General features: G+C 41.0%; 1 protein-coding gene across 4 annotated transcripts in view; it reads right to left on the bottom strand.

Moving 5' to 3' along the window:
• Nucleotides 1-24,571, bottom strand: part of ATP13A4 (ATPase 13A4) — a 125,788-nt gene that overhangs the window by 16,616 nt on the left and 84,601 nt on the right. For all 4 annotated transcript variants that reach the window (XM_045502577.1, XM_045502575.1, XM_045502576.1 and 1 more), the window contains 9 exons: nt 24,224-24,335; nt 18,676-18,800; nt 13,524-13,684; nt 12,571-12,693; nt 11,180-11,259; nt 9,674-9,716; nt 9,176-9,285; nt 6,980-7,076; nt 5,396-5,468 (listed from right to left, as the gene is read on the bottom strand). In XM_045502577.1, coding sequence (XP_045358533.1) covers nt 5,396-5,468; nt 6,980-7,076; nt 9,176-9,285; nt 9,674-9,716; nt 11,180-11,259; nt 12,571-12,693; nt 13,524-13,684; nt 18,676-18,800; nt 24,224-24,335 — 924 coding nt within the window. The remainder of the gene's footprint in view (nt 1-5,395; nt 5,469-6,979; nt 7,077-9,175; nt 9,286-9,673; nt 9,717-11,179; nt 11,260-12,570; nt 12,694-13,523; nt 13,685-18,675; nt 18,801-24,223; nt 24,336-24,571) is intronic.

Raw genomic sequence — 24,571 nt, 5'->3', positions numbered from 1 at the left:
TAGCTACGATAAAGAAAAGCTAAAGAACGTTTCTTTGGAAAATTATGGCTTTCAAAAACATATGTGTATTTTGGGGACTATAGAAAACCATGCACACACCTAAGGCAAGTTACCCACTCAGGAAAGACTGGAACAGCCCCTCAGTTTTGATCTCTGGATGAACTTTGCACTCAGCACAAGCCTGGCTGAGTGTTGAAGGGCCCCAGCACAGAACAAATCTGCAAAGACTGGGAGAGGTTGTTCTTTGTTCATGGTTTTACACTCATGGAAGTCAAGAAAATCTCTGTCAAAAACACAGCTAAAGGAACAGAGATTTCGTTGACCAATGGCAACTGATACAGTCTTTGCAAAAAGTAGTTTAGGAAAGTCACCAAATGGACTATGACAGCCTTCAAAAACTAGCAGAACAAAAGCCATCAAATCCTGGGGAAGGGGGATTTCCAGAGTTATCTGGATTTCCAGAGTTACGACATTGTAATATTCATCAGAATAAAATAAGTTGACAGAAATAACCTCTGAGGACACCCAGACATTGGACTGACGAGACAAAGACTTTATTTTCCAAATCCAAGCTTTTTTTTAAATTTATTTTTTAAATTTACATCCAAGTTAGTTAGCATATAGTGCAACAATGATTTCAGGAGTAGATTCCTTAATGCCCCTTACCCATCTAGCCCATCCCCCCTCCCATAACCCCTCCTGTAACCCTCTGTTCTCCATATTAAGAGTCTCATGTTTTGTCCCCCTCCCTGTTTTTATATTATTTTTGCTACCCTTCCCTTATGTCCATCTGTTTTGTATCTTAAAGTCCTCATATGAGTGAAGTCATATGATATGTTAGACAAAGACTTTAAAACAACTGTTTCAGGGGCGCCTGGGTGGCTCAGTCAGTAAAGCGTCTCACTTCAGCTCAGGTCACGATCTCGTGGTTTGTGAGTTCGAGCCCCACGTCGGGCTCTGTGCTGACAGCTCAGAGCCTAGAGCCTGTTTCGGATTCTGTGTCTCCCCCTCTCTCTGCCCCTCTCATGCTCATGCTCTCTGTCTCTCAATAATAAATAAATGTTAAAAAAAATTTATAAAACAACTCTTTTTTTTTAATGTTTCTATTTATTTTTGAGACAGCGAGAGTCAGAGCATGAGCAGGGGAGGGGCAGAGAGAGGGGGAGACACAGAATCCGAAGCAGGCTCCAGGCTCTGAGCTGTCAGCACAGAGCCCAACATGGGGCTCGAACCCACGAACCATGAGATCGTGACCTGAGCCGAAGTCGGATGCTCGACTGAGCCACCCAGGCGGCCCTAAAACAACTCTTTCAAATATGCTCAAAGAAATTAGGAAACAATGTATGAACAAAATGAAAATGTCAATAAAAAGACAGAAAATATGAAAAGGAGCCAAAAGAAATTCTTTCTAAAGAATCTTTTTTATAATCTCTACCTCTTCATTGACATTCTTTCTTTTGTCCAGTAAAAGTAACTATTTGAGAGGCGCCTGGGTAGTTCAGTTGGTTAAGCATCTGACTTTGGCTCAGATCATGATCTCACAGTCTGTGAGTTCAACGTCTGTGCTGACAGCTCAGAGCCTGGAACCTGTTTCAGATTCTGTGTCTCTCTCTCTCTGGCCCTCCTTCACTCGTGCTTTGTCTCTCTTTCTCTCTCTCTCTCAAAAATAAAAATAAAAAATAAAAACATTTTTAAAAAGTAACTATTTGAGCAAATATAAAAGGCTGTAGGGGCACCTGGGTGGCTCAGTCGGTTAAGCATCCAACTTGGGCACAGGTCATGATCTTGCAGTTCATGGTTTCAAGCCCCACATTGGGCTCTGCACTGACAGAACAACGGAGAGCTATTACTTAATGAGTACAGAGTTTCTGTTTGGGGAGATGTAAAAATTTTGGAAGTAAAGAGTGGCAATGATTGCACAAAACTGTGAATGTAATTAATGCCCGTGAACTATATGTTTAAAAATGGTGAAAATGGCACATTTTATGTTATGTATATTTTACCACAATAAAAAAGAATTAAAACATTTAATGACATGAAAATTTATGACAAAGTTAAATGAAGAAAATGTACGCACAACTATATACAGAACATAATTCAAATGTCTTCACTTATATACATACAGAATGCTTTAATTTGTTAGTTCTGAATGGTAGGATAAAGATGGATTTTTTCCTTTGTTATATCTTGCAATGTTTTCCGTCTTTGTTTTATAATGAATATATATTAGTAACCATAAGAACAAAAAATAATCAAGTTATTTATCAAAATATAGAGGAAAACCTGGAGATGCTTGTTACTAAACAGAGAACAATTAGAGCAGAAATGAGGGATGTTTTCAAAAATGTGGAGGAAAGACTGATCTAGGGAGAAAACATAGATGGCTCTTTGCCACCCTAAATCGCAGAGTTGGGATGGGTGCAAGTTACATAGAGATAGTCTTGGCTTCATAAGAAGAATTCTGTTAATTCTTTCCAGAGATTTGAGTGTTCTTTCCAGAGGGTGTTCTTTCCAGAGATTTGAGCCCCTTGGATACACCTGACACTGTCAGAATTACAGGGAACACAGCAGTAGTCAAGATAGACAAGGTGCTGTTCTCACAATGTACACACTCTGGGAGAGGGGAGGCAGGAAGACGCAAATAAAAACACAGATAAAATCATAACTTCAGATTGTGAAGGGCACCCCCCCCCCCAACACACACACACAAATAGAGCACAATTGTGCTTTCTGCCTCCACTGCCACCATGGTGCCCATGAAAAAGTTTCTGGTGAAAGGGGGCAAAAAACAAAACAAAACAAAACAAAACGGAAGAAGCAGCAGCAAGTTATGAAGTTTGCCCTTGACTGCACCCACCCTGTAGAAGAGGGAATCATGGAGGCTGCCAATTTTGAGCAGTTTGTTCAAGAGAGAATCAAAATGAATGGAAAATCTGGGAATCTCAGTTGGAGGGGCTCTAACCACTGAAAGGAACAAAAACAAGATTACAGTAACTTCTGAGGTGCTTTTTCCAAATGGTGTTAGAAATAACTCATCAAAAAAATATTTGAAGGGTCACCTGAGTGGCTCAGTTGGTTAAGCATCCAACTTAGGCTCAGGCCATGATCTCATGGTTCCTGGGTTTGAGCCCCACATGGGGCTCTGCACTGATGGTGTGGAGCCTGCTTGGGATTGTTTCTCTCTCCCTCTCTCTCCGCCTCTTCCCCACTTGTGCATGCTCTCTCTCTCTTCCCTCCTCCCCTCCTCTCTCTCAAAATAAAGAAATAAACCTAAAAAATATATCTGAAGAATAATCCCTGTGATTCATTGCGAGTAGTTGCTAACAGCAAAGAGAGTTACAAACTGTGTTACTTCCGGATTAACCAGGATGAGAAAGAGGAGGAAGAGGTGGATTAAAACTCATTTATCTGGAACATTTTGTATGAATTCTTGAATAAAACTTGGGAACTAAAAAAAAAAAAATAGAGCACAATTGTGTAATAGAGAAAAATTGGCTTGGTGACTACTTAAAGTGAACTTCCTGAGGTGGTGACATTTGAGGTAAGATCTAAATAAGAAAAAACCAAAGCCATATAAAGATGGAAAGGGAGAGTGTTTTAGGCAAAGAAAAGAGCAAAAACAAAGGTACTGTGGTGATCACAAGCTTGACAACGCTCAAGTGACAAGAAGACCCTGGTGCTTGGGATAAGAATGTAACAATGTGGTTGTAAGTACACAATGTAAGCAGAAGCAGGCAGGGGCTAGAGCATTTTAAGCAAGTAGGTGACAATAAAATTTACTTTTCAAAATGCACACTCCTCTTTGAAAGGTAAATGGGGAGGAGGAAGCAAGATGAGTTGTGAGGCTGTTGTGGGAATCCGTAAGGGAGGTGACATGGCTCTGTGTTAGGGGGTACAGAGCTTCGGAAAGCAGAGCCAACAGGAGCTCCATCCAAAGGGATGTGAAGGATAAAGAAAAGAGAAACCAAGGATGGCTCCAGGTCTTTGAATAACCAGGTTGTTTTACCAGAATGCAAGGAAAGGAAATATTTTTCCCTTTCACTGATGTGTTCTAAGTGCCTATCATGGTAAGTAGTACAAATTAGGCACTCAATAAATAGCTAATAATTTTGTTGAGTACCAGATCTGGTAGAAGATAAGAAAATATATTTATATGCTGATCCAGCAGACCAGAGAAAAGTTGATGACAGTGAAGAAGGAGATTATAACAGAAACAAAATCCCCAAGAAGGTAGGAAGAGGTAGGATTAAATGTATAAGTGGAGCTGTTGGCATTTATATGTAACAGAGAGGAAAGCAGAGAATATGGTGGATGGTGGGGAGTGGATGGGTTGGGGTGAAAGCCTACAGCAGGGAAATTGGGAAGACGATTCATGTTAATCAAGAGGTGGAAATGAGAGTGGCCTAATGGCAAGATTATCTTTAATCTTCATTCAAAATCCCCAAAGGCTAGGATTTAAAGATCTAAACAGGGGCACCGGGATGGCTCAGTCGGTTAAGTGTCCAACTCTAGATTTCAACTCAGGTCATGATCTCACAGTTCATGAGATTGAGCCCTGTCAGCACTGACAGCATGGAGCCTGCTTGGGATCCTCTCTCTCCCTCTCTGTTCCTTCCCTACTTGCTCTCTCTCTCTCTCTCTCTCAAAGTAAATAAATAAACTAAAAAAAAAAAAAAAAAAAAAAAAAAAAAAGATCTAAAGCATAAAAGCTATCCACCCTCTATAAACTGGGCATATATTAACTGTAATTACACCTGAAAGCATACTGAAGACAGCATTCCTGATTTTCAAAGTGCACTTGAGAAACTGAACAAGAAGACCATGGGAGAAGGGAAGGGGGAAACGATAGTTACAAACAGAGAGGAAGGGAGGCAAACCACAAGAGACTCTTAAATACAGAGATCAAACTGAGGGTAGTGGGGGGAAGGAGTGGTGGACAGAGGGGAAAATGGGTGATGGGCATTGAGGAGGGTACTTGCTGGGATGAGCACTGGGTGTTGTATGTAAGCAATGAACCACAGGAATCTACCCCAAAACCAAGAGCACATTGCACACACTGTATGTTAGCCAAATTGAAAATAAATTATATTTTAAAAAAATGAAAAGCAATAAATTATCCCAAAATATAAAAAAACAAATAAATAAATAAATAAATAAGTTTAGTGACCATTATGGAAGCCCTGTATTTTGTGGAAAAAAGAAAAATAACTAGCCAGCTTTTCCATGGCTAATACTTTTATTTCAATCCAAGAATCACAAATGGGGCTCCTATTTCCTCTTTCCCTTCTGAATAGACTTTTGGGCATAAGTCCCATATCCCTGAGGCTGCAACTGGTGTCCCTCCTAGTGGACCAGCCCTTCTGGAAGAGCCAAGAAAGTTTCAAAAATGTCTTACTTGTTACACCAATAAGAGTTGTGATGGCCAGATCCTGGAACAGAAACTGGTAATTTGAAAGGCTGTTTGTCTCCTGAAAAGAAAAAGGAAAGCAGGTCAAAAATGTTGTGACCCTCTGGATGAAGTCTGACATCAGTTGCATTCATTTTTGTTCCTGCAACATGGGATTTTACAAGAAGGTGTGGCCAGGGTCCTGTTTGTGTTGGTAGAAGTACCAAAGATAAGGCTGTGAAACCCTCTCCAACCAGGAGGCCACCTTTGTGTGCTTTCTAGGCTGGGTCCTTTGTACATCAACATCCTCCTGTTGAGGGAGATGTCTTACTCTACTAGATCTATCTCTGATCTCTTTTCTACCTGCTAGCAGAAAGTCAGGGTTTGGTCTGGCACAACAGGACAGTGAGTTCCCAGTAGTAACAAGAGACAAATGTGTGGTGATCTTACCCAAATTTTACCAGGGGAAAAAGAATAATTGAACCCACTATTTGCAGTCTTGGGTGTTACTAGCAAGTCCTGATAAGGCATCCTTGATATTCTTGGGGAAAAAAAGGTTAAGATCTTACTGATTTCAAGTAACTTGCTTCCTTGCCCCCCTTTTAGTGGAAAGGAGATCAAGATGACCCAAGTTCAACTCTAGTTTGTAGCATGAGTTGTTGGGATTCCAAAATAGGACCAAATTTCTGTGCACAGCCTCTCCTTCTCCATCTCATTCATTGTGAGTGGGAAAAGACATAAGCAATCTGAAAATAACAAAACTAAAACCTTCAGCCCAGAAGCAAGAGGGCAGGACATAGAGATGAATCTAACAAATCATCAGTAGGCTGCTTATACTCGCTCATGAGAGTCGATTGCAAAATTTTCAGGGATTTTTTTTTTGAACTGGCTGTTAAACACAGCCATTATAGAACCTGAAATTATACAAATCTACCATTAAATACATTATGCTAAAACAAAGCTAATAAATACCCCCAATCCAGCACTTCCTAATCCTATTCCTACATTGTGCTGTTATCTATGTTCTTTAGGATATTTACAAGTCTTCTATCTCGGGGGTGCAAGTACTACATAATGACATGCCATGTGCACATCTCTTCCCAACTCCATGCTCAGTGACATCAGGCAGGCAGCTCGAAACCAGCCATAGTGGGCATATTTACACCACGGAAATCAGCAAACATGAATAACCAGGGCTTGCTGTCCCAGGGAGAGCGGCTCTGAAACATTTACCAGCTCCCCAGTCCCAGATCATCTCGCTACTGAATTGTACGCTCGGGTAGAGTCACACTGGAACAGAGAAGATGGAGACCTCGTCCAAGCAGCCAGAAGCAACCGCGAGAAAGTGCTATGCCTTGATCTTCAGCTACTGCTACACACAAAATGTCTCTGTCAGAGAGTCAGAGAATTGACACCTTCAGCTTCTCCTGTGTGCATCTATTTCTGATTTACTTTCACCATAAAGGTAGTTTCAGAGGGGCCCTTGGCCCTCCAAGCTCCCCCACGTGCACTCTTCCTCAAGAGGCACTGCAGGTTGGGAGGATGCAACTCCTTGTTTCAGTTCTAACCAAGAGCTCGGGTCACCAGTCATACCCAGTAGAGCAGCAGAACACCAACATACTGGATCATGCTGTACAGAGCCATGTACTTGAACATGCAAAATGAGGTAACGAGAGCGGCACGTCCTTCCCTGTGTAAGCAAAGAAAGGACAGAGTAAGGAGATGGAAAGAAAGGTCAGTGACTCTGTTGTTCAGCTGAGCTTAGGAGAAACACTCCAAAGCCTGATTATTCAACAGTTTGTCTGACAGACTGGACAGTCTCGAGCCAGAGGGAGCTGCGTCAGTATGCTAAACGACTAGACTTTCAGGAAAGACCAATTCTGGGCCCAGCTCCCCAGCCTTGGTCCAGTTCGGGAGCCCAGAGTGCATGGTAGCCTCGTGCTCTCTGTGGGCATCATGTCAGAGAGGAGTCAGAGGACCTGGGGATGCGTCCTAGAGCTCATACCTACTTACAAGTGTAATTTGGAAGGTCATTTCCTTCTGTCAGTCACAGTTTCTTCATCTGTAAACTAAGGAATTTAAATAAGATTGCAGGCTTGGGGGCTATTTTCATGAAGGTGTTGCATTTCATTCAAATCATTTGGCCATCCCCGCTTTTTCTAAAACTGCACTGAAACAGTGTCTATGCTCAAATACATCATATATCGAATTTAAATAGACTGAAAACAACGAACGTGTTTGTTTCTGTTACTGTTGGTGGATTTTGAGTAAATGGTATATATTTGAAGCATAAAATAGATTATTTATGAGATGCCACTTTTATCACTTTCATTGGAAAGAAACGAGTTTAAATTTGCTTCTGGTCATGTTTTCCTGGGATTCCAAAGCCTGATTTCAGAGCGGGCTTTTCCCTGTACTGGGGTTCAGCTGCTGTCATTTGCTCTACCAGAAAGTAGTTTCTCGTCATCTCTCACCTCCTTAGAAAGGGTTTTCGCATGCCACACACCTGCAGCAGCCAATTCCACCTCCCCAGCCGCCTTCTTACTTTTCCCATTACCCTTGATTTATCTGTGTATGTGTTTATTGCCTGACTTCTCCACCAGAAGAAAGCTTTATGAGGTCAAGGAATGCGTGATTTACTTGCTTCTGGGTCTCCAGCATCTCCACCAGTTCCTGGCACTAAGTGCCTGCTCTATAAACATTTGTCAAACACACACATAAATTTTTAAAAATTTGGGAGGAGACAGCGAAATCATCATTTTAATGTGGTGGGAATAGTATGACATTTGTAGAGAACACATTTAAATAGCATCAGTTCTAACATAATTTCTAAACCTATATGGCTGTGTGAGCTTGGGAACCTCAGTTAAGTTCTCTAAACCTCCATTTCTTTATTTGTAAAAGGAAATAGTGACCACTCCGACATCTCCAGGCTGTTTGGAAGTATAAGATAATGGGTATTAAAGCACTTCACAAGCTGTAAATACATGCTAGTTATAATCACCCAAAGCGGCCACAGTGCTAACCATCTCTATCATCCCAATAAAATACAGCAGAAGTACATCTTCTGGGAGGCACAGATAAAGCACCAAGGGAGATTTTAGTAGAGGCAGCAAAGATGAGTTAATATTTTGAAAACTGGGCATGGGAAGGATATTCCAAAGAAGCATAAAGAGGCAAGAGGAAAAGAGGGCAATCGGGGAAGGGAAAGTTTGTCTCTACCCCCCATTATAAAGCACCTATGGAGATATATGTAAAAATAACAATAATAAGATCAACACTTTCAAAGCAGTTACAAGTTCCAGATTCCAGGGGTGCCTGGGTGACTCAGTGGGTTAAGCATCTGACTCCTGATTTAAGCTCAGGTCATGATCTCACAGTTTGTGAGTTCAAGCCATGAGTCAGGCTCCGTTTTGCTCATGGAGGCTGCTTGGGATTCTCTCTCTCCCCCTCTCTCTGCCCCTCTCCTGCTTCTGCCCCCTCCCCTGCTCATGTCTCTCTCTCTCTCTCTCAAAATAAATAAACAATCTTTAAAAAAAAAAGTTCCAGATTCCAATTTTCTAAAAATAACCTATTGAGTGGTTATCATTATGCCACTACTCTCCCACAGTTATTTTTAACTGCTGGTAAGTCCACTCAGGAGTAGAATGGCTGACTGCATTGTCCTGCAAAGCACCCACCCCACCCAGGGACACAAAATTTCCCTGTTGTTTCCCTGGCCGAACAATGGGATCTGAACTTACAAGTCAAGAGAGATTAAAACAGTGCTGGTGGAAAGCGTCTACTTACTTGATAAGGTGAGGTACACACTCAATGTTTGGAGTTTTAGAAGTGAAAGGTGAGGCCACAGATGCCTCCTGTTCTGATAAAGAGATGCCCACGTGAGCCATTTTCAAAGCCTGAAAGCAAAGAGTCAGCTTACTCTGCTTGCACACTCACAGATGTCTCTCCTGAGGCCACACGGGAAAAGCCCGTCAAGCTAGCTACAGGAAGGCCCGTGGACCCAAGCACGAGCCAGGAGGGGACCAGAATTTGTTCTGCTATTGCATAACAAAGAGACGGCATTGGGACATCTGGCCAAAGAAGTCAGTATACTGATCACTGAGTCATTGTGCGGCCTTGGTCAAAACCCTCCCAAACCCTCCACATCAGTTCCTCCATCAAGAAGAATGGAGATAAGTGTCTCCCAGGGATATTATGTCTAAAGGACTCCAGGCAAGTGCAATTAAGTGTAAGTCCTGGTGTGTCCTGGTGTGATCACGGCCCCACACACCGGCAGCTACTTACCCCGCAGTCATTGGCTCCATCACCGCACATACCTACAAAGTAACTAAAAGGGAGCCATGTCAATTGGAGGGGAAATCAAAGCAATTTTAACTGCTCATTTCTCTAATTAAAAAAATAATAAAATGAACTTCGTTACTTAGGGGACACTCTGATTCTTTATTTTAAGGGAGTTTTCTGAAGGGTCCAGTTTGACTAAAAGTAAGTGTGACTCAGCAGCTCCCCGATGGTTAGGAAAGCCAGCACACCATCCTGACTCCAAGCATTTCAGGGAGACCCTGTACTTCACTGCTTAGAAAGCAGCTTTGTTGGCTGTAAAATGGGACGTTCACAATTTTATGACATAACACCATGGCACAGTGGAGAGGGCACCAGAATTGAAGCCAGATCAAGATCTTTGACCTGATCACTTGACCATTTTGGCCATTATTTTTCTCTCCTACAAAGTGTTATGAGTATTCAGTGAGATGCTGTAGGGAAAAGTGTCTTCTGATTTCTAAAACAATAAACGAAAATTACTTGGTGCTGTAAATAGTAACAGGGCAGGAAATTTGCCATTTTAGCAGTCACTCAACTAACAAATGCCCAGACTTTGAAGAAAGAAAATATATTCCTGCGTCAGGATCGCTCTTTGAGGGTGAGTGCATCCTGCTGGCTTTAATTCTTGACAAAGATTATGGATAGTGTGCTTTTTAAGGTAGGAGTGCTCTGACAGTATTTATAGGATTTGCTGTACTTGTCTTCCACACTGTCCTATGAAGGCAACTAGTTTACTATCTAGGTTTTCAACCAAGTTAAGAAGACAGGACTTTCTGAATCAAGAAGCTTGCCTCGTGACTAAATCAGGGGGGATGAAGTGGGAGTGAAAAAGATTAGGAGTCATGTCTATATGGTCCAGTACCAGAAATGAAGAAAACTTATAGGACTCCATGGGTTCTGTTAACAGGAAATAAAGGGTCTCAAATGATGGGCACTTTATTTGAACTGCCTATTCTCTAATGGAGACCCTTTGTGTTAAAAGAGAAGTATTCTTCTGATTCAGGACAGAGAAGATACTTTGCCATATAAATATTTCAGTATTTTTAAGGTTATGTGAATCCCTTGCCATACGAATCTCCTTATATCACAGCTGTGATGATAATTTATAATGTCTAAATTGTCATTGTACCTTCAGGAGCTGAACTCAAACTATCCTTCCAGGTTCATTTCTCACCACACACTTTCACATCCCATATGTTCTAGTCCAGTGGTTCTCAACTCTGGGTGCAAAATTGACTCATTTGAGGGACGCTGAAAAAACACTGATGTCCAAGCCTCACATGAACAACTGAATTAGAATATCTGGACAGTGGGGTCCTGGGATTGTTATTTTTTCAAAGCTCCCAGGGTGACTGTCATAGGCAGTTAGGTTCAGAACCACTGCCTTAGGGGACTTCTTGTACCTCTTACACTCTCCCTGACTGTCATGCTCCAGGCACTTCATACCACCTGAATTGGTAAAGAACCTACTCCAGTTTCTGAAATTCTTCCACCAGACTGGATTTCTGCCCAGGAGACATTCTTGCAAAGATTGTTCCATTTATCAGTATCTGTAAGGAACCCAAGAGAAACTTTATATCACGTCAGTTGGTCATACATGAGATAATTGATAATACTTAGAACGCTGACTGGAAAATAACATCCATGAATGGCAACACACAATTTGTTTCCAAGAAGTCTTTTTTTTTTTTTTTTTTTTTTAAGACATTGAGACCTTGGTCATCAAGTAAGCGACCAAGGAGACCAAAAATCAGTCAAGATGACTGCTTAATAAAAATATTGGATGAAAATGATGACCTTCAGATATTTAGCTGAACTGCCATCAAGAAGGTGGTCAAAAAATCCTGAGCTTAATGGAATCTTGAACCATAGAGTATGAGAAATTGCAAGATATCAAGAGGTCAGCATCCTAGGGAAAGGAAAGGAGGCAACAGCTTCTCAGAAAATTGTTCAGAACGAGCAGAAAAAACAGCCTCGTGATGAAATAGTGACAATTAGTGGTCTTTGATTTAACCATGCCATCTGGGCTTGACCAATTGTGGAGCTCAGCTGATATCCCAAGTCTAATTTTGGCTATGGAACATTGGTGGTCTGGAGATATAATAAATCTATAGCAGCTCCATCCACCTGAGCTTTATTCTACAGAGTCTGAATTCTTCTGTTAGGTCTCTGTGCTCCTTGCTCTTCTTGAAAGTAACTCAGCTTAAAGTTTGATCAGCCTCTACGTCTTTAATCTTTTTGTCTTAAACAGTCCCTAAGATGATAAGCAATACAAATACAAATACAATACAATACAAATACAAAGAATACAAATACAAATACAAATACAAATACAAATACAGTGCCTAAGATGATAAGCAATACAAATAATTTATCTTTGGATTACACTAGACACAATCTTTCTCTAGTTTGTCCACCTGTTATGTATATAACTTACCTGCCCCTGCTATGGATTTATTCTTCATCAGAAAATTGTTTACCTTGACCCTTTCTTGTGTAGACTCTCTATCAAAAACCTAACAGAATTCCTTTCTTGGGCTGCTTTCCTCTATAATTGATGGATTTCCCCTTCACCGTTAGACCCCTCACCATGGCAGTATGAAGACAGCCACCCAAAAGCAATCCTTATGACTTGAGAAGCTCCTAATACTTTATTTCTCTAGATGGTGAGAAATGGGCTAATCAAATTTACTAATTTTAAACCTATCTAGAAATGAGACAACAAAATGTTTTTGCCCCTTTATGACATATTCAATAGGTATTTCTTACCTACTTAAAAGTTTGAAGTTACTTAAGAACATGCTCTGTAAGTGACTTCATTGGCATCTTTACTAGGAGACTGATACCCTCTTAGAACTTACCTTTGGGAGTAGGCTACTGAAATGTTGACTTATAACCTGAAAGGATTTTCCACTTAAGGCAAAATGGTAACTTCCCTCTCTGCCATGATCAGAGACTTCTTCCTTGATATTAATGTAATTATCCTGCAATAGCAAAACACAAGTTATTTTAGACACTTGATAGAGTGGTAAAGGACCACAAGTATATCAGAGAGAGGCAGTGACGACTGGCCTCTCTCTTTAAGAGAGACTGGGGTCTCTCTTTAAGAGTCACACTCCAGCACCAATTCCTCAGAGAAACACTTTGTCTTTGCTGGATCAATCTTTGCACATCACAGCCTCTAGTGAATAGGAGAATAACACTCATGTCCTGTTCTCATCCTGATTTGATCTTGGTGAGTCCCAGAGAAGAGCACATTTCACACATTTCAAGTGTAAAACACAAAGCACTACACCTTAACAAATCTCTCCCTGAAGTGAGAACTTACCATTTTTTTTTCTTACAGAATTAATATTTTTCCACAAGGACACAATAGAGATAGGATACTGAATGATTGGGAATACATGGATAAAACTTTTTTTTCCCAGCCCAAAGACATAGTCTAATTTTCCAATGTGCACAGCAGTTTCTCTCCCAGGGACTAAATCTCCTTAGGACCCAGTGGGATGGTTAGCAAGCAAGAGGAGGATGAGAAATTAGAATCACAGTCCCCCTTACTACACTTTTTCTCCTATAGGGCCAACAACATTATTACACTTAAAATAATGGATCCTTTCCAGGACCCACGACAGCACTATACATTAAAGCTCAGTAGGAACAGTATGAGAAATGGATATGAGTTCTTCGAACTGCATATGTGTTAGACATTTGGGGAAATATGTTGACCCTAGGTCACCTGTACATCTCTGCCAGTCAAAGCTGCTCAGAAGCCAACACTATGAGTCAAGTTAGATAAGTCTGTTTTTAGGTGTACCTGATTGCTGTATGCAATGGACTTCTCTTCTACTAATTTCCAGGATATAGATGCTGATGAGGACCCAGTGATTTCATTCGCTTCAATCAGAATGACTTGTTGGCTTTCAGAAACCATTCCAGACTTTCTGGCCACTGTTATTGCGGTCTGAAGATTGTCACCTATAAGAAAGGAAGGGTATAGCAAGGTGAGGTTGAAAAGATAGAACCAATTCATGCAGGGCCTGGAAAACTAGGGTAAGGAGTCCAGAATTTATTTTAGGTGTGAAAAGAAATAATTTCTAAGTCTCTCTCATGCTGATTCTCCATGAATCCAGGATCCCTTTCGTAATTGTTATTGCTTTTTATCTGGTTACTTCATAACCCACCAGTTTTTCCAGAGAATGGAAAGAAAAAACAAAAAGGCAAAATTCAAATCTATTTCCATCATTTTTCAGCTTGGTAAACATTTATCAAAACCCTACTGATTTAATATAGTACCAGGTGTTTCCGCTTTCAGCCAAATTGGAATAAGACCACTAAAATCTATCTCTCCCACTGATTACAATGGGAAACTATGGGAAAAATACAAAAAGCAACTATCTGAGGACTTTGAAAAGTAAACAAAAGCAGGTAGAATGTGGAAGGGAGTCAAATTTGGAGAAATAATCTACAAGGTGGTGATATTCTTGGTTTTATTTGTTTCTCTCACATGTGTGACCTGAGTGTGAACCCCAGTCCCAGCGCTGTGAAGGATGCTAAATACAACTCCAAAAGAAACTTAGTCTTTCTGACCAGAGAAACTAGAAAAAGAAAAAGCTTGAAGGCTGAAGAACTATGGGGCAGACCCTGGAAAGGAGACAGCTAGACAACCAGACTAAGTTACTGGGTGAACTCAACCCAGAGCTGTGCATGTGCAGAACAAACCCAGGGAAGGAGAGTAGAAGCCTCAAGAATTGAACTAGGATATGAATCACCTCCCATGTCCTAGAGTTTTGCTTGCTCAAACAAACAAAAATCACCCTCACCATTCTCCAGGGGATTTTAACAAGATCCAAAATCTCACACTATAATATTTTAAATGTTCAAGAAAGTCAACCTACAAAACACCTGGAAAATGTGGTCAATTCTCAAGAAAAGAAAAGACAATCAACCATTGCTTGTACCAGGATGACCCAGATGCTAGAATTACCAATGTTCTTAAAGCAGCTGTTATAAGCTTCCTCCATGCGGTAAAGGTTACCACTCTTAAAATAAATGACAAGATAGAAGTTCTTAAGAGAAAAAATATATATATACTCTATAAGAACCAAATGACTGCTTTAGAATTGAACAATATAATAACTGAAATAAAAAATTCCCTGGATGCTCTCAAAAGCCAAATAGAGGCGACAGGAGAAGGAGGCAGTGAATTTGAAGATAAGTAAGTAGAAATTATACAATCTGAAAAACGGAGAGAAAATTAAAAAAACAAAAGAACAGAGACTGGAGAATGACAACAGTCATGTGATTAGAGTCCAGGAAGGAAAGGAGAAAGGAATCAAAACAGGAAAACATATTTTGAAGAAATAAAGCAGATGAGTTCCCAGATACGGTAAAAGATTTAAATTCATAGATTTAAGAAGCCCAGCGAATCCCAGTAAGATAAACTCAATGAGAACCATACCCAGAAACATTACAATCAAACTTCTAAAAACAAAGATAAAGAAAATACCTTAGAAACGGCAAGAGAAAATAATACATTATATATTAGGGAATGATTATTCAAATTATTACAGATTTGTCATCAAAAAACATGGAGGCAAAATGACAGTGAAATATCTTTGAAGTGCTGAAGAAAGAACTGTGAAGCTCTGAAAGTACCCTTCAGAAAGGAAGGAGAGATAAGACATTCTTAGAGGAAGGGAAACTAAGATAATTTGTTGCTAGCAGACATACTCAAAAAGAAATGCTAACAGTTCTTTAGGCTGAAAGGAAAGGACACTAGAGGGAAACTTCTAACATTAGGAATAAAAACATAGCAACAGAAATAATGAAGATCTGGGTAAATATAAAAGTCTATTTTTCTTCCATTTGTGTGTAACTCGTGCCTACTGAAAGTGAAAACCTTAACATGGTATGGTGGGGTTTTCATTGTCATATACGCGACAACCATAACATAAAGGAGAGAAGGCAAAGGACGTTCATGGTTGTAAGCCTTCTTGACAGGGTAGGTACAGATGTGATTCCTAGAGCAACCACTGAACAATAAATAACATCTGACTGCCTATCCCTAACATGGCTTTCTTCAGGTCTCTACCAAAGTACGTATGAGGAAGCCCAGAAGAGCTAATGGTGGGCAGGAGTTTCTCTACCCTGAGGCCAGAGCCCTGAGAGCTAAGAAGTGTCCACAATGCCTCAGCAGGTCACCAATAGTTGGGCTGCTTTGCAGCACAGGACACTTTTGCCATCCACTACCTGAGAAGTTCCACGCCTGAGCCTCAGTCATCTCACAGAGAATATAACAACCTATTTTATTTATTTTTTTATTTTTAAAAAAAAATTTTTTTTTCAACGTTTATTTATTTTTGGGACAGAGAGAGACAGAGCATGAACGGGGGAGGGGCAGAGAGAGAGAGAGACACAGAATCGGAAACAGGCTCCAGGCTCTGAGCCATCAGCCCAGAGCCCGACACGGGGCTCGAATTCATGGACCGCAAGATCGTGACCTGGCTGAAGTCGGAAGCTTAACCAACTGCGCCACCCAGGCGCCCCTGTAACAACCTATTTTAGAAGTCTCAGAAGCTAGAGAGGAAAATATCAGGCAGAAGAACCAGAACAACACATGACAGACAAAATAGAGCAGTTGTTGGAGATAGATAAAACCTGCAGTAACTCCGGGAGCCTTGCGGGGCTCAATCTGTTAAGCATCCAACTTCATCTCAGGTCATGATCTCACCACGGTTTGTGGGTTCAAGCCCTACCTCAGGCTCTGTGCTGATAGCTCAGAGCCTGGAGCCTGCTTCAGATTCTGTGTTTCCCTCACTCTCTGCCCCTCCCACGCCTGCTCGCACGCTCTCTTTCTCTCTCTTTCAAAAATAAATACACATTAAAAAAAAAACTTTGCATTATCTCATTAAAAATAATAAGTGCACTTAAGAAAACTCAAATGTAGCCCTTCTCCTCTAATGCCCCCCCACCCTTAAAAAAGGTTTTCTAGAGCTATTCCCACCCCAAAACGTGATTTCAGATCTCAACACTAAGGGGTAATTTGAAGGATATAATGGTCATCTTTGGAACCTGAGTTTATGGTCTGGAAAAACTGGATGCAAAAAAAATCTTAAAACATGGAGGCAAATTATAAAAATATGAGAATAACAAGAAAAAAGATAAGAGACTGAGAAGATAAATCCAGAAAGCCTATCATGTGAATAACAGAAATTCCAGAAGGGAAAAAGGAAGAGACAGAGCAAAGGCCATAATTAAATGAACAATAGAAGAACTTTCCCTGACAGGAAGAAGATAGATTAAAAGTGTTTACTTTTTAAAAATTTTTTTTTTCAACGTTTATTTATTTTTGGGACAGAGAGAGACAGAGCATGAGCGGGGGAGGGGCAGAGAGAGAGGGAGACACAGAATCGGAAACAGGCTCCAGGCTCCGAGCCATCAGCCCAGAGCCTGACGCGGGGCTCGAACTCACCGACTGCGAGATCGTGACCTGGCTGAAGTCAGACGCTTAACCGACTGCGCCACCCAGGCGCCCCAAAAGTGTTTACTTTTAATTAATTAATGAAATCAATGGGACAAAAAGACAAACATATAGACATACTCTGGTAGTATTTGTAAACTCCAAAGTTGAAGAAAAGGACAATATACAGAAGAGAACAAATTACCTACAGTGGACTGGCATTGGACTTGTAATAACACCTAGAGATCATTAAGGAAAAAACAGGACTCTAACCCCCAAATCCTACACCCAGACAAGAGGGCATTCACCTGTCAGAGCCAAGAAAGATACTCCAGGGTATGTAAGAAATTAGAGCATAACATCCTTCTATCCTATCCAAGGACAAACCTTGAGAAGAAAAATTTAACCCAGCAAGCAAAGAAACAGAACAGAAATTCCAATATGAGTGAAGGAGTGAAGAAGCGGGGTACAGAGTGATGCATCCTTATTTCTACCTAAATCTCAATACTGAGGATAGATTATGGAAATGTGTAAAATAAGTGCTAAATAAAGAATTTTGAAACAGACGGGTCATGATGTAAGGGCAATTCTAAGTAGTAAATTAGCTCAGCAATACCTACAAGTTGGATTGAGGGACTAAAAAGGAAGAAGGTAAAAGGGACCCCTAAGTCTCTTGTATTGTGGGGGTAGAATGGGAGATGGGAGGTACAGAGGAGAAAGTAGAAGTATCCTAGAGCTTCCCATAGTGAAGCTGGATTCAGGGGAAATGGGCTGGGGAATAAGGGCTCTGGTGGGGAAATAGTGTACCTTGGCGACACAACTCTCAGAGTTCAATGCACCTGACTGGAAAGCAGGGAAAGAAAGGCGCACACTTAAATGTGAACACATGAAGAAATGATCTATTCTCCACTAAGAAGCATTCATTAAGAAATTTCACATACTTTTCTTGCATGATCCTTTCTCACCACTCCCTTGATTTGGGGTTTGAGAGAAGCACAGGGGACAGTTTTTTGTTTTTGTGTTTGTTTTGTTTTGTTTTTGTTTTTGTTTTTGTTTTTGTTTTTACCACCAGAATAATAAATGGGCCTTCAGGGTAGTTTACACACCATGCTGACTAAGCATTTCTCTTCCTACTAACATTTAACAAAAATTGTCATCTGTGCCTGACCCACGTCTTCTTGTCAGTCAGGGGTTATTTCAAATGGCCTTTCTCAGAGAGGACACCGCATATAAAGTAGCCAGTTAAGACATCACCCTGTTTTGTTTTATGGACCTCATAACTCTTATTGCCAGCTGCTGGTTTGATCAACTGACTGATTTTCTGTCTCATCCCACCTGGATAGAAACTTGGTGAGAGCAGTAATTTTGCCTTTTCTGTTGCAGATCTCCAACACCTAGAATGGTGTCCCACTCACAGTAGGTAGTCAACAGTCTTTGTGAAATGAATGGATCTTGTCTATTTCCACATCAAATTCTCTCTGTTTCCATGTACAACTTTGTTATATACCTGTGATCATTACAGTCCTTATCCGGGCAGAGATGAGCTCTTCCAGAACTGGTTTTGTTTCTTCTTTCAACCGATTCTCCAAGATGAGCAATCCCAGAAATATCAGGTCTGATTCTACTTTGTCCCTGGAAACATATATATAATTGAACAGAAATAACACAATATGGGGGCGCCCGGGTGGCTCAGTCAAACATCCGACTCTTGACTTTGGCTCAAGTCATTATGTCATGGTTCATGAGATTGAGCCCCACGTTGGGCTCCACACTGATGGCATGGAACCTGCTTGGGATTCTGTCTCTCCCTTTCTGTCACCCTCTCCTCTGCTGGTTCTCTCTTTCTCTCAAAATAAATAAATTAAAAAAAAAAGAAATAGCACAATGTGGTCTTTCTTAGGGGAAGCAAAACCAAAGCAAAGGCAAATATGATCCTATCAGAAGTGGTTCCCATTCACCCACTTAAGCATCATTCCTTAAACACCGAACATGTGCCAGTAAATATGCAGAAAGAAGACAGGAAGGGACATGAAGGATACTGAGACATTTGCTCTGACTGAATCAATTGGAAGAGAGAGTATTTATTAAACAAAAGATTTGCTTTGACCTTCCTAGAGAATGAACTAAATGACCCCAAGTCTTCTTTCTGCTGTGGCTAGTCTGGTTTCCAACACCTCACCTGTTAGCAACCCCCAGAGAGGTATTCTAGAATGGAAACATGAAAAGTAAGTGAGACTCAAGAACAATAAAACAAAATGCTAGTCTCTCCTGAATCCAAGCCTATAAGCAATATTATTATAGCCCCAGGAGTTCTCAGACTCAAAAAACAGCCCCTCTTTTATTTTTATTTATGTATTTATTTAGTTTATTTATTTTGAGAGAGACAGCACAAGTGGGGCGGTAGGGGGTGGGGGAGAGGAGAGAGAGAGGACCCCAAGCAGGCTCTGCACTGCCAATGCAGAGCCTGATGTGGGACTCAAACTCACAAACTTTGAGATCATGATCGAGCCAAAACCAAGAGTCAGATGCTTAACCAACTGAGCCACCCAGGCACCCCAAAAGAGCCCCCATTTTAAAGCCAAGCTCCTCCCTCTCTTCCTCCCTCAGCGGAGAGCATTGTTCTTCTGCATATAGTATGAATGTTTCTGGAAAGAAGAGGGGCTTCTGAGGCTCCCGTCCACCTCAGTAAAATTTCCAAGACATTCCACAGGATTAAGTGCAGGGAAGTATATCTGGGGTTGGAGCTCCAAAAATTCTGCCATGATTCATTTATCTGAGACCCAGACACCTCTAGCAGACACAAGAGCAACATACCAGCATTGCCTAATTCTGTCTGAAATATGGGTGAAAGCAGCACCCAGCAGGACCCACCTTGCCCTACTTGCCACGGGCGTCTCAGAGCTGGGTCTCCTGTCAGCCAGTGGCATCAACTAGAGTTAGTCATGCTTCTAGGACCCTGCTAACACCTCCACCAGAGTGGTCAGAAGTGGGCACAGTTTGCACTACTCGCCCCAGGCATTCCCCAGTCTTCTGAACCTGGCATTGAAATCTCTCCATAATCTGGTTCCAAACTATCTCTCCAGCTTTACCTATCACTAAATTCTTCACCTACCCTAACCTCCTGACAAGGTGGACCAGCCACCATGGCTATGTTCTGTACTCAACCATCTCTAAACATTTGCTCTGAACTGCCACGAGACATTCTTTCTTACTTCACGGAAAAGGTTGTAAGTTCACCATGATCTGCCATTGAAGAAACCCTGCCTGTTTTTATTCCGAGGCCCAATCACAGGCCCGTCCCCATAAAAACGTTCCCATGGGGGTAAATATAATTGCTCCCTCAGGATCTTACCTCTAGCTCAGCGTAGCACACATTTTGTTTGTTTATATACCTCTTGCCATTCTTTGTTATCTGATCTGTCTCAACAACCTGAGGGCAAGCCTGCCTAGTTCAGAGACAGGCTCAACAACACATGCGCGGTGCCCAACAGAGGAAGTGCTCAGCCAGGGTTCCCTTAGTTGAAATGCTTTGATGCCTGATGTGACCTTTTTTTTTTTTCTTTGACAAGCAGCCGAAGAAAATGTATTTTCTCTTTCAGAAATTCTGCTGCCAGAAGAGTTTTTATGGAAAGCAAGACAGTCAGTCTGTCAAGTGCATGACCATTTACTGAATACCTAAATGAGGGCAAGGAACAGGGCTAAGGAGAAGGGGGAGAGAATGTACAGAAACTATAGTAGCCCCTAATTCTGGGGATTTCACATTTAACCAGGAGGAAAAGATTAGACTTGATTGCCTCGTTTGTATGGAAGGCTGGGAAAAGTATCAAGAGGTACAAATAATGGTCCTGTGGAGTCAGATAGGAAGGTGTAATCATTTCTGGGTACAGTGATTGGAGAAACTTTCCTGGAACAGGGGATATCTGAGCTGCTCTTTGAAGGATAACTTAGTTGATGACTGAATGAGGTCCTCCAAACTTTCTAGTGGCCCTCGTATCCAAACCTCAGGCTTTGGCTATTTTCAGAGATATGACATAAGCCAACCACAAGGCACCAGGTTGGGTCAAGAAAATGGCCACAGAGTCAGCCATCTGATGTAGTCTGCAGCCTATCCCGGCACTCATGGTTCTGGTTCCCCCGGCACATGGCCTTCATAGGGTTCCATGCACAGTAATCAGGATATTAACTAGTTCTTAACCCAGATCTGCCACTACCTTTGCTGTGTGACCATGGGCAAATCACTTTCTCTGTCTGGTAATCTACTCCTTCTTTTGTAAAAGAAGGTAGTAAAACTAACGGATCTCCAAGATCTCTTCTAGCCCTAACACTACATGATTCTTCTTTCCATGAGTTTCAACATAAATCAAGAAGTAGAGAAGAAGTGGTCTCTTGAGGTATCTGAAGCTCTGCAACCTGGAATAGTGAGCTACCTTTTCCTGCTTCCTGAACAGACAGTATATCTCTCCTGACGCATCTAAAAATAATCAAGAATGGGGAATGTGATGCAAAGGGGATATTGTCATCCATGAGATTACATTTCCTGTCCTTGGAATCCAGGCTGTTTTTAAAGGTTGAAATATGCAAAAAGTGGGCTGAGAACCCTCAAAGAAATTATGGTATCAGGGTTGGAAGCACTCTGCACACGTGCACGCACACACACACACGCACACCCTAGAAAAAATTTTCTGCTCTAATTAGGGATTAGCAAAGTTTAGGTAAATTAACTAAGCTAGGAGTAGATGTATGGTGATGTGGCTTTAGCACAGGAGGGGCAAATTGACAACCTAGGATTAGATCCTATTGGATCCTATAAGGGTTTAGATCTTGCCAGACTTTGAAACGTTGGAATTTCAATGCTGTTAGCCCAGGCATGTACTCTCCTGTGTGCCACAGCCCTCACAATTCCCTATTGGTTATCCGTCTTCACCATTAGTGCTTTGTTATATGCACCAGCTCAAAAATCATGAGTTTGAAACTGGTAGATATGCAACTATTTATTATAATCATCAGAAATAGCAGCATAATAGCCAGAGTCTTAATATATATCTGTCAATGGGTTCTCAAGAAACAAAGTTCCATTCCCAATTCTGCCACAACCTGACCCCAAGTTTGTTTGTTTGTTTCTTTCTTTCAAATGTGAGATCCAGTCTCAAAGTTCACACTCTTAGCTCTCTGACTTGAGTAACTTTAATGGCCCGAGTGAATTAAATTACAACAAATACCCAGAGTTGTAATAGCCCGAGTTTTAAGGATCAATCTAAGCCGGCCTCAGGACTCCAATACTCAGTAATCTTTGATGAGCCATTTCCCCCTCTGGACCCCACTATCCATTCACAAAGTGACAGAGTTGGACCCTGTTGGTGGTTTTCAGCAGGAGAGGCGCTGCCTCTAGAAGGCATTTTGGAAACCTTGTAGGCATCCAAGCAAGATTTCCTGCAATGACCAATGCACCATGAAGAATTCCCCTGCATCTCACATGCCTCTTGAATATTTTACAGGTCATCCATTCATGGACATTAAAAAATCATTTATACTTTCAGTACTGGCTTATACTGTTTATAATGTACTATTATTATACTATATGGTATACTGTGTTATTATAGCATATCTAATACTACTAATATTATATTAAACAAATATAATTTGTTATACTTCCCCCGTGCTGTGTTTTACATATAAACACAAAGTATTTTTTGCACACTTTTGATATTCTATTGAATTTTTCAGAAACGTAACTGCCATGTAAAGTGAGAAGAGATTGTACTGTTTGATTCAGTTTTACCAAGTGTTTGTAACCATTTCAGAGTCACCTCGCTGACAGCAAGCAAGACTGCTGGCAGTATTTGCAACTCCAATATGTAAATGCACCTGTATCAGTCTGCACAGTGATTCCGCACACAGGGGCAAGCAACATATCGCTTCATTTAGATTTAGTGGAGTCAGCTGAGCATTCACTGAAATATTACTTTTTGTCATGAATTGCATGTTTGCTTCTATGTTTACTATATAACAGGGCATGGTCTTTATTTCTATTTTTTTAAATTTTTATTTATTTATTTATTTTACATTTTTATTTATTTTTGAGAGACAGAGAGAGACAGAGTATGAGTCGGGGAGGGCCAGAAAGAGAGGGAGACACAGAATCCGAAGCAGGCCCCAGGCTCCGAGCTGTCAGCACAGAGCCCGACGCGGGGCTTGAACCCACGAACCGTGAGATCATGACCTGAGCCGAAGTTGGACACCCAACCAACTGAGCCACTCAGATGCCCCAATTTTTATAGAAAATACGTGCCGATCAAATTACATATGAATTTTATTTTAAAGGAAGTGGTACAAAATATAATGACAATAGGAGTGTTGAATCTGATAGGATTGAACACAAGTATGTTAGACCTCCCAAATTCAAGATCCAAAATAACAAAGTAAGTCCTGATTATCTCCACAGCAGTGTTACCCCCAGAAGCTGACACAGAGTACTGGACATGGCAGTGAAGGTGAAATAAACAAGGTAGCCTATAAATGGTGGAAAATACAACAACAAATTTGAGCGCATAAATACTTGAGTCCATTTTAGTTTTTAGGCACCTCTTTTACATCTCAAAACTACCTCCTGAATGGCTCTTCTGATTCTGTGTAAGTCTAAGCTCTGTTCATTTGTTTCATTAAGTTGCAAATTTATCAATTGTTTTTCAGACAGATGTTATGTTTTCTAGCAACTAATTTGCTAACTCTAACACAAAATGAGCTACTTGTATTTGTTTCAAAATGGGGTCGTCACCACCATTTCAAACTCTCTGAAACGTTGGTTATTTTCCTATGTCTGTTTTTACAAAGCTGTACAATGATGTCATATTTTATAGTTTATACAGTTTTTTCTCAGAAATTCTCCCAGTGTTCACATCAACTTTGTGGCTGAGGCAGGACAGGGATGACTATATCCCTGTTTACCAAGTTCAGAGACATTTTATGCACACCAATCCAGCAAGCTGTGTTGTTCAGTCCACACCCAGTCCACTGCCCAGCAACCCATTCTGCTTTATCAAATCCTCCCTACTTACCTGGTGAAGGCAGTGGTGTGATGATCCATTTCTAGCTTCTTGTAGGCCAGTGCTATGACCCGGAAGCCCTGTGTCGTGTAAATCTGAAGTTCACTAACAAAACTAGTTGGTACTGTTCAGAAAGTAAGGCAAGATTAGTATGCAACATTTATTCCGCTGGTACCGGTGGAAAAATTCTTTACAAACAGATCCAACTTTTTCCCAAGAAAACACACCTCGTAAAATGAGAACCCTAGATATAATTATACTGTCAAGGTTGGGATCCAGTGAAGCTGCAATGAGAAAAAAGCAGGACAAAAAAAGAAAAAAGAAAAAAAGATGGGAAACGTGTGTAATTCTTTTTTCTCC

This window comes from Leopardus geoffroyi, chromosome C2 (assembly GCF_018350155.1).
Source record: "Leopardus geoffroyi isolate Oge1 chromosome C2, O.geoffroyi_Oge1_pat1.0, whole genome shotgun sequence".
NCBI lineage: Eukaryota > Metazoa > Chordata > Mammalia > Carnivora > Felidae > Leopardus > Leopardus geoffroyi.
The sequence above is the reverse complement of the archived record's forward strand: the minus strand, read 5'-3'. Positions and strand labels throughout refer to the sequence as shown.